Below are 15,632 nucleotides of genomic sequence, written 5' to 3'. Positions count from 1 at the left end.
CAGTTCCTCCTGTTGGTGTGGTCTCCTCTTTATCTACAATGCAGGACCTCAGACCTGGGCTCCCAATCCAGGCTGCCTGTGTTCTTCCTTTACCTGGATCACTGATTGTATGGTAGTTTTCTGGCTTCTATGCATTATTCCAGTCCAGGCTGCCTGTGTTCTTCCTTTACCTGGATCACTGATTGTATGGTAGTTTTCTGGCTTCTGTGCATTATTCCAATCCAGGCAGCCTGTGTTCTTCCTTTACCTGGATCACTGATTGTATGGTAGTTTTCTGGCTTCTGTGCATTATTCCAAAAGTTTGAAATGCCTCTCCTGAGGCTTAGTTACAGGCAGGAAGAGCTTTAAGATGTGATATGCTGGTATTTTTTGTGTTATTGGGACTGCCCCTTTTGCCTTTGGCTCTGGCCACCACTGGCACATGGGCTGAAAGAGGTTACGTACCCCTGACCTCTACAGCATTTCTCTGGTTTCTATTAATGGGCTGGCCTGTCTAGTATATTAGTCCAAGAGGAGGGAGGTTGACCCACAAATGGAAGCTCCCAGGCCAGAGGGTAGGATGGGAGGCCAGCCGCAGGCCCCGCAGGCCCACTGAAGAGACAATGGAACTGATTACCTGGGGAGGCGGTGGGCTCTCCCACACTGGAGGCATTCAGGACGAGGCTGGACAGCCACCTGTCAGGGATGCTCTGACTTGGATTCCTGCACTGAGCAGGGGGTTGGACTCGATGGCCTTGTAGGCCCCTTCCAACCCTACTATTCTATGATTCTATGAGAGATGGTCTCAGAACAAAGCCGCCAACTTTTTCTGGGGGCTTGCTTTCCTTTCAGCGTTAGGTAAAGATGCTGACGTAGTTTGAGTTTCCAGGCTTGGAATGGCTCGCCTTCGGGAATAAAAGTGCATCCTTTACATCCATGGGTCCTTTTCTGGCCCCGTTTTTAGTCCTAGTTGGAGAACTCCCTGGCCCGCCTTGTACCCACATCTTCGTTCGCTGCTGCAGATGAAGGGATGGGGAAGTCTTGGTCCCGATCTCGGTTTTTCTCCCTCTTCCCTTCGTCCCTCATACATGGAGCGCCACCAGGGCAGTGCCCTGTGAAAACCGTACATCCCAATGCAAATTTCCCCCCAAATTCTCCCGTTTCGCTTTTACTTTCCAGTCCCAATCCAAGCCTGGGGAAACATGCTCCTCTCTGTCGTTTTCACCGGGCCCACAGTTAACCACCTATTTTTATGCTCACGCTTACAGGTGATCAAAGGGCGCTGTTTTTATGAACGAAGGATCCTCATCTTGATTAGCAGTTGGCGTTGATGCAGAATGTAAAGACATTAAATTTGCATAGCTGGCCCAAAAAGAGAGAGCGGAGGAACGGGCCGGGGGGGGGGGGGAGGTGGTTTCTGAGCAGCAGAATTGTGTAGGCAGGTGGCACTACGGGCATTTGGAAGGTGATGTTTTTCAAAGAGTTTGGAATGGGGCTTGGCTTGTATGAGGAGTCGGGGTGCTCTGTTTACACACCCCACAGCCTCAGCCTTTCCCCACAGAGAGGCCCCATGGATGGTCTCTCACCCATGGGCTGCTGGATTGGGGCGGTATCAGCGGCCGTCTGACTGGGAACACATCAGACCAGAGCTGTGTATGCTGGCCGACCCATGTAACATGGCTTGTGGGACAACGGGCTCCTTGGAAATGAGAGCGAGGGACGTAGGGAACTGCCTTTTACCAAGTCTGCCCAGGGTCCATCTAGCCTCGGGATTGTCGACACTGACTGGCAGGTCCACTCCAGCATTTTAGGCTGGGGGGTTTCCAGCTCTGCCTGGAGATGCTGGGGATCAAACCTCGGACCTTCTGCATGCAAAGCAGGGCTCTATCACTGAGCTGCGTCCCTTCCTGGGGCCATGAGGAGAGAGTCCCTGAAGGAAAAAGTCGTGTGTCCCCCTTCCCAGACACTGTCTGAAAGCACCTTCCTTTTTTAGGGGAAACCCTGCCCCCTGCTGACCAAACTTTGAAGTGCATCCAACTTAGTTCTGTGGAAGTTGCTAGTATCTTAATGCTTTCTTGGCAGTGAGCGAAACACACACTGTGCGTATGCACGCACCTATGCACATTTATTGCCAAAAACGTATCGACATCAATGTAATGAATATATTACTATAAGTAATTCTATATTGGTTTTCTGTCCATGCTGAAAATGTGGACCAACCAGTAACCAGGTATTAGTTTTGTGGAAGATGCCATCTCAGGAAGGAGAATAGAATTGCCGGCTTTTCAACTGGCCCCCGTAGCTGTGCCTTTAACAGCCGACAGTTTGATGTGCAGGAATTAGCAGCCAGTTGTGTTTATCCCCATGCGGTGGAAGTATTCAATGTCCAACAGCCACTTTATTATTTACAGGTTTGAATAATGACAAATAGCGGTAATTGATTTATATAAGTTCAGTATATTTTTTTTAATATGTTGCCCTTTTCTGTCTGGTACTCACCAAGCTGAATTTTCAAGCTGCCATCTCAGGTACTGCATTTTTGCGTTTGTTTTCTTCTTGGTCTGTACTTAACATTTATCTGGTTTGTAAAAATCGAAACTAGCAACTTTCCAGCTCTCTTGCCTCCCGTAAATGAGTGTCTCAGTGTGATATACTTTCCCTGAGCACCAGAAACAGCAAGTAATTCTTTGCCCTAAGTACACTGAGCAAGTTAGGGGAATGCGTTTTAAGATCTGGTGGTTTGTGCAGTATAGAACTTTGCCCACTCTGATTTCTGATTAATTGTTTTCCCTCCCATGAGGACTAGTAACAAGTATTCTTTTTAAAATGAAAGTCGAATGTTTTCAGGATTTCAACTCCCGTGCTGTTCTAAATATTGTACCTCACAACAAATGCATCATGCAGAGGAGAGAACATTTTCTTTTTGGATGCGTTCGGGACCACATGTTCAGCCAGAAGACCTATCGGTGCTAAGTAGTTCTCAGATCTGGAGACAAATAAAATTACCGAGGAGCTGGGCTCAGGCTGCCCTTACCTTCTGTGCCTGAAGAGGACGCTGAGGCATGCATGAGTGCACAGACATCCAGGAAGCACTCTTGGCTGGGCCCTTGTGTCCAGTCCTAAATTTCCTGGTTTAAGCTTCAAAGTCCCTTATGCTTTCCCCAGCGTTTTTGTTTTTTACAGTATTTTTATCCCACTCCTCCACCAAAAAGGCTCCCAGACTGGCTCACATATCATCAGTAAAACAAGACAGCCCCTGCCCACAGGCTTAAAATTGAAAAAGACATGACACACAAGGAAAACAGAATGGGGAGGGGACGGGGGAAAAACTAAGTCTTCCAGCAGGGCTGGTGGAATCTCCCCACTTCCCACTCTTATCTCCCTCCATACAGCCCGCTAAAATAAAATGGCTGCTGGTGGTGACAGTTGAGGGAGGAGGAACCTTCATGGGGGAGGTTTGGTGTCAGAACTGGATCATCCTTTCTCTTTGCAGTCAACGCCACAATAGACACAGCTTCAGGCTAATATCACTTTGTTTTGCTAGAGCCTAGTCTCTCTACAAATGCAGAGAGTCAAGGAAACTCTCAGGCTGCCCCCAGGCTCTAAGCAACTAATCAGCCATCTCTAAGCACAGGAGACGAACCAGGGGATAGAAAAGTTGCCGGCAATTTGAGCATGACCCCACGGCCCACCTAGCTTCTCGGGGATGCCCCTCCAGGGCAGCTCCCTCCTCCGTTGGCTTCCAAGAGAGGTTGTCCGGGCGGAGCGTCTGAGCCCTGCCCCTAGCTTTTCCCACTTTGCTTTGTGTCGTGCCCTTGCATCTCAAGTCGCCCCTCCTCCTCGGAAACTTGCATTCTAACGGTGGAGGGGGTGGGCAGGGACTCAGCCTGGGCCATCTGTGGGTCAAGGTCTTGAGAGGACTCTCTTCCAGCATTTTGGCCTGTGATCTTGCTGCTCTGCATGCAAGAGTTACACCTGCCATAGAGATGTTTACAGCCACCGGTCTGGGCACAATTGCTCACGCCGTTTGTGGAAAATGGGAACTGATGTACATTTTCCCTCTTTGATTTTTGTTGTTGTAGTTAAAAAAAATGAACATGAACACAACATCGGTTAGTGTCACCAGCTTTACAAGTAAAGATTTTTATTTTTTACTTTATTTATTATTACATTTATATCCCGCCTTTTCTCCTCTTGCAAGGAACCCAGGGCGGCTCATGTGGTCCTCTTCCTCCTCCCCATTTTATCCTTACAACAACCCTGTGAGGTAGGTTAGGCGCAGAGTCAGTGAATGGCTCAAAGCCACCCAGTGAGCTGCATGGCTGAGTGGAGACTTGAACCCAGATCTCCTGACTCCCAGTCCAATGCTTTAACCACTACATCACTCTGGCTGGCTGACTGTGAACAGATGAACTGTCTGTATTATTTGTTTCGTCTGTGGGGTGGATCGTCGAGTGCAGCCTTCCCCAACCTGGTGCCCTCCAGATGTGTTGGAGTACAATACCCATCACCCCCAGCCAGCTAGTTGTCTGATCTAGTAGATAGCCCAGGACAGGCGTGGTGCCCTGGTCAGCAGCTGCAGACAGAAAAGAACTGGTTTGTGACGTTGGGCCCGTTTCCAGCTCAATCCCCACTCAGTCAGGGAGTTGTGTGCTGGGAAAGACACCATGAGCTGGTCCTACCATTAAGCAGAGTGAACCAACTGCCTCAGGTGGCAGTTGGTGGAGGGCAGCTGCGGCAGCCCCCAAGGATTTCTTCCTGGGACGCTCCCCTGTTATTGGATAGAGCCTGTCCTGCACCCCTAAATTAGCCTGCTGTCCTTGGGTATAGTGGAGGACACAGGACCGTAGCCAGTGTTAAAGTAAGGTTCAACTACTGGTCCAGTTGGCTCCTGTGTGTAGAAAGGAAGGGCACCCCATTTTGTCCTTTGCCGCAGGCAGCAAAATATCTTGAGCCAGCCCTGGGAACACAAAACCCCAGTTCTAGATTTGGGGCCAGTGCCATTGGAGGACTTGGACGCTTCCATTCCCCTGCAGTCGGAACCGGTTGGTGATGCACTCTCCATCCAATTTTTCAGCATCTTTCCCTGCTACAGTTGATTTGGCCAAACGGCTGAGTGGGGAAGCACCAAAGGCCAGTTCCAGGATGGGTGATCGGCACACGTCACTGTGTGAGCGAATCTAGAAGGTGAAGACGCAGCAAAGGGCAGTGTCCAGGTGGCCTGGAATCACCAGGCTTCTGCAGAGAGGCACGGCCTCCTCTCTTCTCTGTGCCCCAAGTGTGTCTGCGTGTGTTCAGGAGAGATGACAAGTTATTGCAGGTCCTGCCATGCTTGATCACAGGTAAAGAGTTACCACTACGTAGATCACCCAGCCGGTGGAAACGAAGACACCAAAGAACAGGCTGAACAAGACTAGCGAACGAGCTTTTTGGGAGGCTACCTTGGCCCGGACGAGGTCTCCTTGCTTCACAGCAGCTCGCGCCTACGGTTGGAGAGAAGACATCAGTGAACGAGGAAGATGGCAGTATGCTCCAAGGGGCTGAACTCAACATCCACTTCAGTTGGTTGATATGCGACAGCAACTCCAAACCTACGTGGGCAGTATCCAACTGTGTCATTCTGCTAGCGGGAGTGACGTGCCAGCAGAAACGCTCTGAACTGTGCGCAAGAGAAGAACCCAACCCAAGCTACGTTTGCGCACGTGGTTGTGCATTCCACTTGGGAACATAAGAACGTAAGAAGAGCGGATCGTTGAACTATGGAATTCTCTACCACAGGATGTAGCGATGGCCACCCATTTGGATGGCTTTAAAAGGGGGTTGGACAAATTCCTGGAGGAGAAGGCTGTCAATGGCTACTAGTCCTGATGGCTATGTGCTACCTCCAGTACCAGAGGCAGTGAGCCTATGTGCGCCAGTTGCTGGGGAACGTGGGTGGGAGGTGCTGTTGCACTCATGCCCTGCTTGTGGGTTCCTGGTTGACAGCTGGTTGGCTGCTGTGTGAACAGAATGCTGGGCTAGATGGACCCTTGGCCTGATCCGACAGGGCTCTTCTTATGTTCTTATAAGAGCCCTGCTGGATCAGACCAAGGGTCCATCTAGTGGCTGACCAGCTGCCCACGGGAAACCCACAAGCAGGGCATGAGTGCAGCAGCCGGTCGCACAAGTGAAACGGGCATCCGCTTGCATGACGGAAAGATTCAGCGGAGCTCTGCTAGTGCTGTTTGAGTTTGTGGAATGACACAGATGCTGCCTCAGGTCTTTGCAGCAATGGGAAACGTGCTTATCTTTTAAAGGCTGCGATCCTGTGCATGTTGAGACAGGAAAAAAGTCCTACAACTCCCAGCATGCCCCAGCCAGTCAGGAAGTTGAGCGGTTGCCCAGTCTTGGTTAACCTGGATCTGGTAAAGAGGCAGATGAACAAGCAGGATGCCATGGGGAAGAGGAGGAGCAACTCCAGGGGGCTCTCGTCAGTAGCCCCCGGCTGGGGTGTGGGCCCTTGGCAGATGCCCGGCCATGCCGATCCGTGCAGCTGGCCGTGATTGTCTACCCCAGAGCTGGGCAGCTTGTGGCCATCCAGATGTTTGGGTCTAGAAGTTGTCCACCCCAGGTTTACGCTGACTGGCACTGGATCTCCCAGGTTTCGGTAGGGGGACTTCCCCTACCCTACCTGGAGATTCCGGGAATTGAACCTGGGATCTTTTGCATGCAAAGCAGATGCTCTGAGCTGCAGCCCTTCCGGCCATAGCAGGGCCTACCTCGTGGGAGTAGACAAATGCAATCACTCCTGTGAACAAACAGCAGAAGATCATCACCAGCACGGATTCCACCATGTAATCTTTTGGCGGGCGCTCCCGGTCGACCTCTATGGGAATCTCGCTGAACAGGGAACTGTTGTACTGCAAGAGAAAAGCCACATTTTCTCACATTAGCCCGGGCAGAGGACCTCTGCCATTTGAAGAAGGCCGGATGATAGGACTGGACACGTCTTTGCTGTAAGACGCCTGGGATTGTAAATCGGGCAGCCGGGGCGCGGGGATTGCTTTCCCCTTTTTCCGATGGGCCATCCCTCATCCCTCAGCGTGATTTCTTTCTCATTATGGAAAACAACAAAACACATTTTGTAGCCCAGGCATGGCCAGCCCAGCATGTACGTGACTACAGATGCTCACTTTATTATTTTCCGTTTTCAGATATATTACCTGTTTCTACAACAAAATAGTGCTTATTTCCAGGTCAATGTGTTTAGCATCAGGCCAGCAGAAGCAAATTCCCCTTTTATTCCTATAGTCATGATAGTGCGGTGATGTGAGTTTAAAACGCGAATCTACCCATGCTCGGAGGGTTCCCTGTTTAAAAATCAGGGTTGGCAAGCAGTTTTCTGTTTTGTTTTTTGTTCTAACGTTTTGGGAATATAGAAGCAGTTGTGAAGCGTGGAATGGCGGTGGTATGGAGGGAGGTGGGAGAAGAGAAATGTGAACGGTGTACTTCCCAACTGAAGATGGGAAGGGGGCATCTCTTTGTTTACCCGCACTGCAAATTTGAGTGGACAGCCATGGAAACAGCTCAGTTGCTCAACTGAATGTGGACAAGGATCCAGTCCAGAGCTGCTTTATATTCTGCAGTGCCTTAATTGCACCAGGTAAATGCAGAGATGAGTATCGGATGTCAAATCCTGGCCCTTTTACTCCCCTTCAAAAATCAAGCTTCTAGCCCTCAAGGTTGTAATTACAGCCTTCCCCCACCTAGTGCTCTCCAGATGTTTTGGACTACAACTCGCAGCATTTTGACAACTGGCCATGCTGGCTGAGGCTGATGGGACTTGAAATCCAAACCATCTGGAGGGCACCAGGTTGAGGAAGGCTGGTTGTAAAGATAGGCTTGGAAACATTATGGCCCAGTGCCTATTGATCTTGCAAAAGCTGGTGGGATCAGTAGAGTTCGTAGGGGGCAAATGAGTGGGCTTTAATCTCTGCCTAGCTCGTTTCCCTTGACTGGCAGGAGCATAATAAATTCTGCCAGATAGCTAAACACGTTTAACGGTTATAATTGATATTTGCCACTAGACTTAGAATTATGCACGGCAGTCAAAATTAGCCTGGCTTCTGACTTGGCAGGCTATTTCTCTGTAGGCAGCAAGGGTTTCAGTTTTGTTCAAAACGGACAGCCACCAAACCCGTAATTCCCGTATTAAATATGCAATACAGCCCAGGGACAGCCGTATCACATGACATTTCCCAACAATCCAGCCCTTGGCCAGTTGTGTCTGCTTGGAGGCTTCAGGGCGGCTAAGGGTGGCCAGGTGTCCTACTTTAGAGAGGACAGTCCTCAGTTTGAAGGGCTGTTCAGCCCCCCTCCAGCTGAAAGGAAGGAAGAGCTGAACCACCTGGACAGAAGACTGAGCAAGGCGCACGGCTCGCCTCATCACAGTCTTCCACACCATGGTGAGATTCATGCTATTTCCATTTAAATTACAGTAATTTTTTTTTTTTCCTCCCCTTCATGGATCACTGCCTTGTTGTGGCGAAGGGGCTTGCGTAACTCAGTGAAGCCATAAGCTATGCCGTGCAGGGCCACCCAAGACGGACAGGTCATGGCAGAGAGTTCTGACAAAATGTGGTCCACTGGAGAAGGAAATGGCAACCCACTCCAGTATTCTTGCCAAGAAAACCCCATGGAACGTATCACAAGGCTAAAAGAGATGACGCCGGAAGATGAGCCCCTCAGGTCGGAAGGTGTCCAATATGCTACTGGGGAAGAGCAGAGGGTATTTCCAAGTAGCGCCAGAAAGAGTGAAGCGGCTGGGCCAAAGCCGAAAGGACACTCAGCTGTGGATGTGTCTGGCGGTGAAAAGAAAATCCGATGCTGTAAAGAACAATACTGTTTAGGAACCTGGAATGTCAGATCAATGAATCAAGGTAAGCTGGAGGTGGTCAAACATGAGATGGCAAGATTGAACATCGACATCTTGGGAATCAGCGAACTAAAATGGACAGGCATGGGCGAATTTAATTCAGGTGACCATCATATCTACTACTGTGGGCAAGAATCCCTTAGAAGAAATGGAGTAGCACTCATAGTCAACAAAAGGGTGGGAAAAGCAGTACTGGGGTACAATCTCAAAAACAACAGAATGATCTCAGTACGAATCCAAGGCAAACCATTCAACATCACAGTAATTCAAGTCTATGCCCCAACCACTGAGGCCGAAGAAGCTGAGGTTGATCGGTTCTATGAAGACCTACAACACCTTCTAGAACTAACACCAAAAAAAGATGTCCTCTTCATCATAGGGGATTGGAATGCTAAAGTAGGAAGTCAAGAAATCACCGGGATAACAGGCAAGCATGGCCTTGGTGTACAAAATGAAGCAGGACAAAAGCTAATAGAGTTTTGCCAAGAGATCACGCTGATCATAGCAAACGCTCTTTTCCAACAGCCCAAGAGACGACTCTACACATGGACATCACCAGATGGTCAATATCGAAATCAGATTGATTATGTCCTTTGCAGCCAAAGATGGAGAAGCTCCATACAGTCAGTAAAAACAAGACCTGGAGCTGACTGTGGCTCAGATCATGAGCTGCTTCTTGCAAAATTTCGGCTTAAATTGAAGAACGTCGGGAAAACCACTAAACCGTTCAGGTATGACCTAAATCATATCCCTGATGAATATACAGTGGAGGTGAGGAATAGATTTCAGGGATTAGACCTGATAGACAGAGTGCCTGAGGAACTATGGACGGAGGTCCGTAACATTGTTCAGGAGGCAGCAACGAAATCCATCCCAAAGAAAAAGAAATGCAAGAAAGCAAAGCGGCTGTCTGATGAGGCTTTACAAGTAGCTGAAGAAAGAAGGCAAGCGAAAAGCAAGGGAGAAAGGGGAAGATATACCCAACTGAATGCAGAGTTCCAGAGAATAGCAAGGAGAGACAAGAAGGCCTTCTTAAATGAACAATGCAAAGAAATCGAGGAAAACAACAGAATGGGAAAGACGAGAGATCTCTTCAAGAAAATTGGAGATCTCAAGGGAACGTTTTGTGCAAAGACGGGCATGATAAAGGACAAAGAAGGCAGGGACCTAACAGAAGCAGATGAGATTAAGAAGAGGTGGCAAGAATACACAGAAGAACTATACAGGAAAGATCTGAATGTCCCTGATAGCCATGAGAGTGCGGTCACTGAACTTGAGCCGGACATCCTAGAGAGTGAAGTCAAGTGGGCCTTAGGAAGTATTAGTAACAACAAAGCTAGCGGAGATGACAGTATTCCAGCCGAGCTATTTAAAATCCTAAAAGATGATGCTGTTAAAGTGCTGCATTCAATATGCCAACAAATCTGGAACACTCAACAGTGGCCACAAGACTGGAAAAGGTCAGTTTACATTCCAATTCCAAAGAAGGGCAACGCCCAAGAGTGTTCAAACTACCGCACAATTGCGCTCATTTCACATGCCAGCAAGGTGATGCTCAAAATCCTACAAGCTAGGCTTCAGCAGTATGCGAACCGAGAACTACCGGAAGTACAAGCTGGGTTTCGAAGAGGCAGAGGAACTAGAGATCAAATCGCCAACATTCGCTGCATCATGGAGAAAGCAAGAGAATTCCAGAAAAACGTCTATTTCTGCTTCATTGACTACGCTAAAGCCTTTGATTGTGTGGATCACAACAAACTGTGGCAAATTCTTAAAGTGATGGGAGTACCAGACCACCTTACCTGTCTCCTGAGAAACCTGTACGAGGGTCAAGAAGCAACAGTAAGAACCAAACATGGAACAACCAATTGGTTCAAAATTGGGAAAGGAGTACGACAAGGCTGCATATTGTCACCCTGCTTATTTAACTTATATGCAGAGTACATCATGAGAAATGCCGGGTTGGATGAATCAGAGGTCGGAATTAAGATTGCTGGGAGAATTATCAACAACCTCCGATATGCAGACGATACCACCCTAATGGCAGAAAGCGAAGAGGATCTCAAGAGCCTCTTGTTGAGGGTGAAAGAGGAGAGTGCAAAAGCTGGTTTGAAACACAACATTAAAAAAACGAAGATCATGGCATCTGGCCCCATCACTTCCTGGCATATAGAAGGGGAAGAAATGGAAGCAGTGACAGATTTTACTTTCTTGGGCTCCAAGATCACCGCAGACGGTGACTGTAGCCATGAAATTAAAAGACGCTTGCTCCTTGGGAGGAAAGCTATGGCCAACCTAGACAGCATAGTAAGAAGCAGAGACATCACCTTGCCGACAAAGGTCCGTCTAATCAAAGCTATGGTTTTCCCAGTAGTAATGTATGGCTGTGAGAGCTGGACTATAAGGAAGGCTGAGCGCCGAAGAATTGATGCTTTCGAACTGTGGTGCTGGAGAAGACTCTTATGAGTCCCCTGGACTGCAAGGAGGTCAAATCAGTCCATCCTAAAGGAAATCAACCCTGAGTGCTCATTGGAAGGACAGATAATGAAGCTGAAGCTCCAATATTTTGGCCACCTAATGCGAAGAGAAAACTCCCTGGAAAAGACCCTGATGCTGGGAAAGACTGAAGGCAAAAGGAGAAGGGGACGGCAGAGGATGAGATGGCTAGATAGCATCACGGATGCAATGAATATGAACTTGAGCACGCTCCGGGAGAGAGCGCAGGACAGGAAGGCCTGGCGTGCTATGGTCCATGGGGTCACGTAGAGTCGGACACGACTGAACAACAACAACAACAACAACAATTTTTTCTCAATTTGCATCTGTGCATAAAAATTAGCATACGCAATTTTTGTGCGGCCTTGTGTCGCCTTTTGCCCTCTTTTTTGGCAGCCCGTGTCCCCTCTCCATTGCAATGTGGCCACCCTCTGCTGTTCCTTCGCAGGTGCCAAGCCTCAAGCTTTCCAAGGGGCGGCCCCATGAGTAGGGATGAGGGAGAATTTCTCCCCGAAACTTCGGGGGGCCGAGCGCCAACACGTTCAGTCCTCTGAAGGTTGTTCGGGGAGAAATTCCCCCCCCCCCCGGGATGGGACTTACCTTTCACGAATGTCCCTCCCAGCGGCGGGTCCCGGCGGCGGTTCGGCAGGTCTTCGTCAGGGGCTCCCTATGGGGGCCACCATTACAAGCAAAGTAAAAAAAAAAAAAACGCCCCTGTGATAGGCTACGTAACGATTAACATAGCCTATCACAGCTAGATCGGCAAAGTCAGCCGTGATAGGCTACGTTAATTGTCACGTAGCTTATCACGGGTGACTTTAAAAAAAAAGCGCGTACGGCTAATGGCGGCCCCCATAGGGAGCCGCCATTCACGTTCCTTATTTGGTCCCTGTAGTCTACGTAAAGATTTACGTAGACTACAGCGAAAATAAGGACAACGCAAATAGCATTGCCCTTATTTTCGCCATAGTCTACGTAAATCTTTACATAGACTACAGGGACCAAATAAGGAACGTGAATGGCGGCTCCCTATGGGGGCCGCCATTTGCGTACGCGCTTTTTTTTTTCTTCCAAAGTCACCCGTGATAGGCTACGTGACGATTAACGTAGCCTATCACGGCTGACTTTGCAGATCTAGCCGTGATAGGCTACGTTAATCGTTATGTAGCCTATCACAGGGGCGTTTTTTTTTTCTTTTGAAGTTCGCGGCCGGGGAGACGGGGCGCTTCTCCCCAGCCTGAATTTCGGCCGGGCGAGGCGGGAAGCCTCCCCCCCAGCCTGAATTTCGGCCGCGCGAGGAGGGAAGCCTCCCCCCCCGGCCTGAACTTCGGGGGGAGCAACGAAGCGCCTCCCCCCCACCGCGAAGCAAGCTGCGAGACCAGGTAAGTGACTTTCGTGCACCCCTACCCACGAGACACCCCCACACCCATCCCACAGCGCCCCCCTGTGCCCCTTGGCTTCCTGTCCCGAGCCCATCAAACAAGTGGTCAACAAGAAGGAAGGTGCGGAGACGCTTTGGGGCATAAGGCTCTCGGAAGTGCATCCGATGCGCTCAAAACAACATTACGTACAATGGTGAAAGGGTAGGGGCCGGGAAGCACATTGGGCTGGTGATTCGGGGCCTGCTGCAGTGGGGCTGGCTGGAAAAAAATGGGCCCTTGCCCAGGAATGTTAGCCGTGAACGATGGATACAGCAAGTGGACGGTCTTCGAGTCCGGCGGAGAATAAGGTGGAGGTGGTTCTGCAAAGCCAGGGCTGGTGAGTCCAGCAACAGTTATGGGTTCCACATCCAACCCTGCATGCAGGGTGGATTTGGGTTGTGCCTCCGAGTCTGTGCCTCTGGGAGACGCTGCACTCTCTGTCGAAGGCTGGAACTCCACCTCTCTTTCATCCCCTCCCCTGCGATCTGGAAGAGATGCTCCCGTTGGCTCTGCTGCTCTTTCCATATCAGCCTCACTGAGGATCATCTACACGTTCCAGCTCCTAGCTGGGTAACGAAGCTTCCAGCTCCTCGCCTCTGTAATGAGACAATAGCCAAAGGGATTGCACGCTGGAGGCAGCCTCGGCTTCTCTCTGCCGAGAAAGGAAGTCCGCGATCCAAAGAATGTGTCCACCCACATACAGGGGCCGATCTTAATTCCGCAAAGAATCCAGAAGCAGAAGCTCCGGTAAGGATGCGGGATTTCAGCCTTGTGTGGTGAAGCCCTTTATGGTGCCGCAGGACTCTTTGTTGTTGTCCTGCAATAGGCTATCACGGCGACCCTCAAGAAACTTGCTATTGTTTACATTGTCCTCTTAAAACAATCCTGAGAAATTTATTTCTTGATTTTATGAAGGTATTTTGATAACTTGTACGTTGCCTTGAACACTTTATTGTTGGAAAGGTAACTTAAGGTTTATAAATCTTTTTTTTTAATGGTCAGCGTTTATTCCCATTTTGCAGACAGGGGAACTGAGATGCTGACTTACCCTAGGCTATGAGCTGTCCACATCTGAACCTCCATCTCAGGCGGTGAAATCTAGCTTCAACTAGTGAATCCCGTGCATTGATGCTCTATCAGTAATGCATGGGCTGGATTAGTTTACAGCTTAGTGGAATGTCAAACTTATTTTGAAATATTATGGGCGTATCAGAGGAAAGCAAGGGCTGGATTATGCTGTTCATGGCAGTTTTGGCGGTGAACACCGAAGTGTGAACAGAAGACATCTAGGGCAGGGATGTTGAACCTCTTTGAGCCTGGGAGCCAAATTCAAGGTTGGAGAAGCTCTCAGGTGCTGCATTCCAGTGATGGGCAGGGCAAAAGGGTGAAGGCAAAAGGGGCCAAAGGCAAATGGGGCAGGGACCTGCATACTTTCGTTTAAGGGCTTTTCTACATGAAGCTTTTAGCCCACACCTTTACTGAGGCTTCCGCTTCTGGATTCTTGGCAGGATTAAGATCTGGTTCTTTACATGTTTTCTCCCCCCAGGTTTTTTCTCTCTCTGGCTTTCTATATGTTCCATTATGCAACCACTAGCTGGTGCTGTGGGACAGCGGAATTATGGAATTACACGAGATTTCTGTGGCATTACATTCATAAAAAATACCGCACTTTCCCCATTCAAAAAAAACTGCACAGGAGAGACCCTGGAGGATGACAACATCGTGTAAAGGACCCACAAACTACCATGAGTGAGCCATCACAAGCACACAGTGAAGGCCTCGTGTAGAAAGGCTCCAAAACTCTCCAAAAAGTCACGAAGCCTTAGGAGAAGCATTTCAGCCTTTTAGAATGGGAAAGAAAGCTGGGAAGCTATGAAATCATAGACAATAAGGCCATAAAGCCAAAAGGGGTAGACACAAAGGATGTTTTATTCAACCAAAGAAAAGGGCTCCTATACATTTCAGACCACATGCAGGTCCTTCTTCAGGGAAAGTTAATATAACACAACTAGGGTTGTTCGCTTTTCAGATGCCAAGTTACATAGTTCTAGCTTATTGCGGCTGTTTTATCATTCCTGTGCTGTTTATTCTCTTGCATTCTCTTGCATTTTATTATTTTCAGTATTTGTATTGTATTTTATATTTTTAACTATTCTATGGCATTTTAGTTTTTTAAACTGTTTGTAATCCGGTCAGAGAGCATTAGTTATTTGGGGCGGATTAGAAGTATAACATGTAAATAAATAAATAAATTGTTGCATTATACTCGCTTTCCCTGAAGGACTTGCATGTGGTCCGAAACGCATTGGAACCTTTTTCCTCCGTTGAATAAAGCATCTTTTTTGTTTGCCCACAATGGCCAACTAGATGCTTCTGGGAACCCCACAAGCAGGGCACGAAGACAAGATTTCTGTCCTGCCACACCTCCAGTACTCCAAGGTACACTGCTGTGACACATGGAGGTTCCATTTACCTCTCATAGCTCATGACTTTAATGTGGACATGCACCACCAGCAAGCCACAGACAGTCATGGCTCTGTGACACATATTCCCCATCTGTTTGGAGATTCACCACTCCCTGTAAGGAATATGCTGCAGCAAATATGGATGCACATATGTTTACCTGTCTGTGGAGAGGGGTGCGGGAACAACGCCTCTGTTCAATAATCCCCCTGTGCAAACCGCTCCCGACTTTGCATTCCGGGGGGAAAGGTGAGCTCCCATTACCTGCCGCCTCCAAGTCCGCTTCTCCGCTTCAGCAACCTTTGCTCTAGAAATAGATGGGCTACTCCTCCATCCGGCTGTCCATTTCAACATGGGGG

General features: G+C 48.9%; 1 protein-coding gene across 2 annotated transcripts; it reads right to left on the bottom strand.

Annotated features, from left to right (window-relative positions):
- Positions 1-4,089: 4,089 nt before the first annotated feature.
- On the bottom strand, positions 4,090-15,574 carry PRRT1B (proline rich transmembrane protein 1B). Of its 2 annotated transcripts, none has more exons than XM_084820621.1 (4): positions 15,434-15,574; positions 12,961-13,406; positions 6,738-6,878; positions 4,090-5,462 (listed from the first exon to the last, which is right to left on the bottom strand). In XM_084820621.1, the coding sequence occupies exons 2-4, from the start codon at positions 13,354-13,356 to the stop codon at positions 5,316-5,318; spliced, it is 684 nt and encodes a 227-aa protein (XP_084676747.1). In that variant the 5' UTR covers positions 13,357-13,406; positions 15,434-15,574; the 3' UTR covers positions 4,090-5,315. The 2 variants fall into 2 exon arrangements, with proteins under 2 accessions (XP_084676747.1, XP_084676748.1); XM_084820622.1 differs by having other exon boundaries at positions 15,538-15,574.
- Between the last annotated feature and the right edge of the window lie 58 nt (positions 15,575-15,632).

This window comes from Heloderma suspectum, chromosome 14, assembly GCF_057233095.1.
Source record: "Heloderma suspectum isolate Gila_16-S chromosome 14, 16-S_ref, whole genome shotgun sequence".
Taxonomy (NCBI): domain Eukaryota; kingdom Metazoa; phylum Chordata; class Lepidosauria; order Squamata; family Helodermatidae; genus Heloderma; species Heloderma suspectum.
This window is presented reverse-complemented; position numbering and strand designations above follow the sequence as displayed.

What these genes read in the sequence shown, in the direction of transcription:
- PRRT1B (XM_084820621.1), bottom strand. Translation starts at nt 13,356, where the DNA reads ATGATCCTCAGTGAGGCTGATATGGAAAGAGCAGCAGAGCCAACGGGA. An exon ending in GCCCCTACCCTTTCACCATT is followed by an intron (nt 6,879 to 12,960) that starts GTACGTAATGTT and finishes TTTCTCTTGCAG; the next exon opens with TACAACAGTTCCCTGTTCAG. An exon ending in CATTTGTCTACTCCCACGAG is followed by an intron (nt 5,463 to 6,737) that starts GTAGGCCCTGCT and finishes CTCCAACCGTAG; the next exon opens with GCGCGAGCTGCTGTGAAGCA.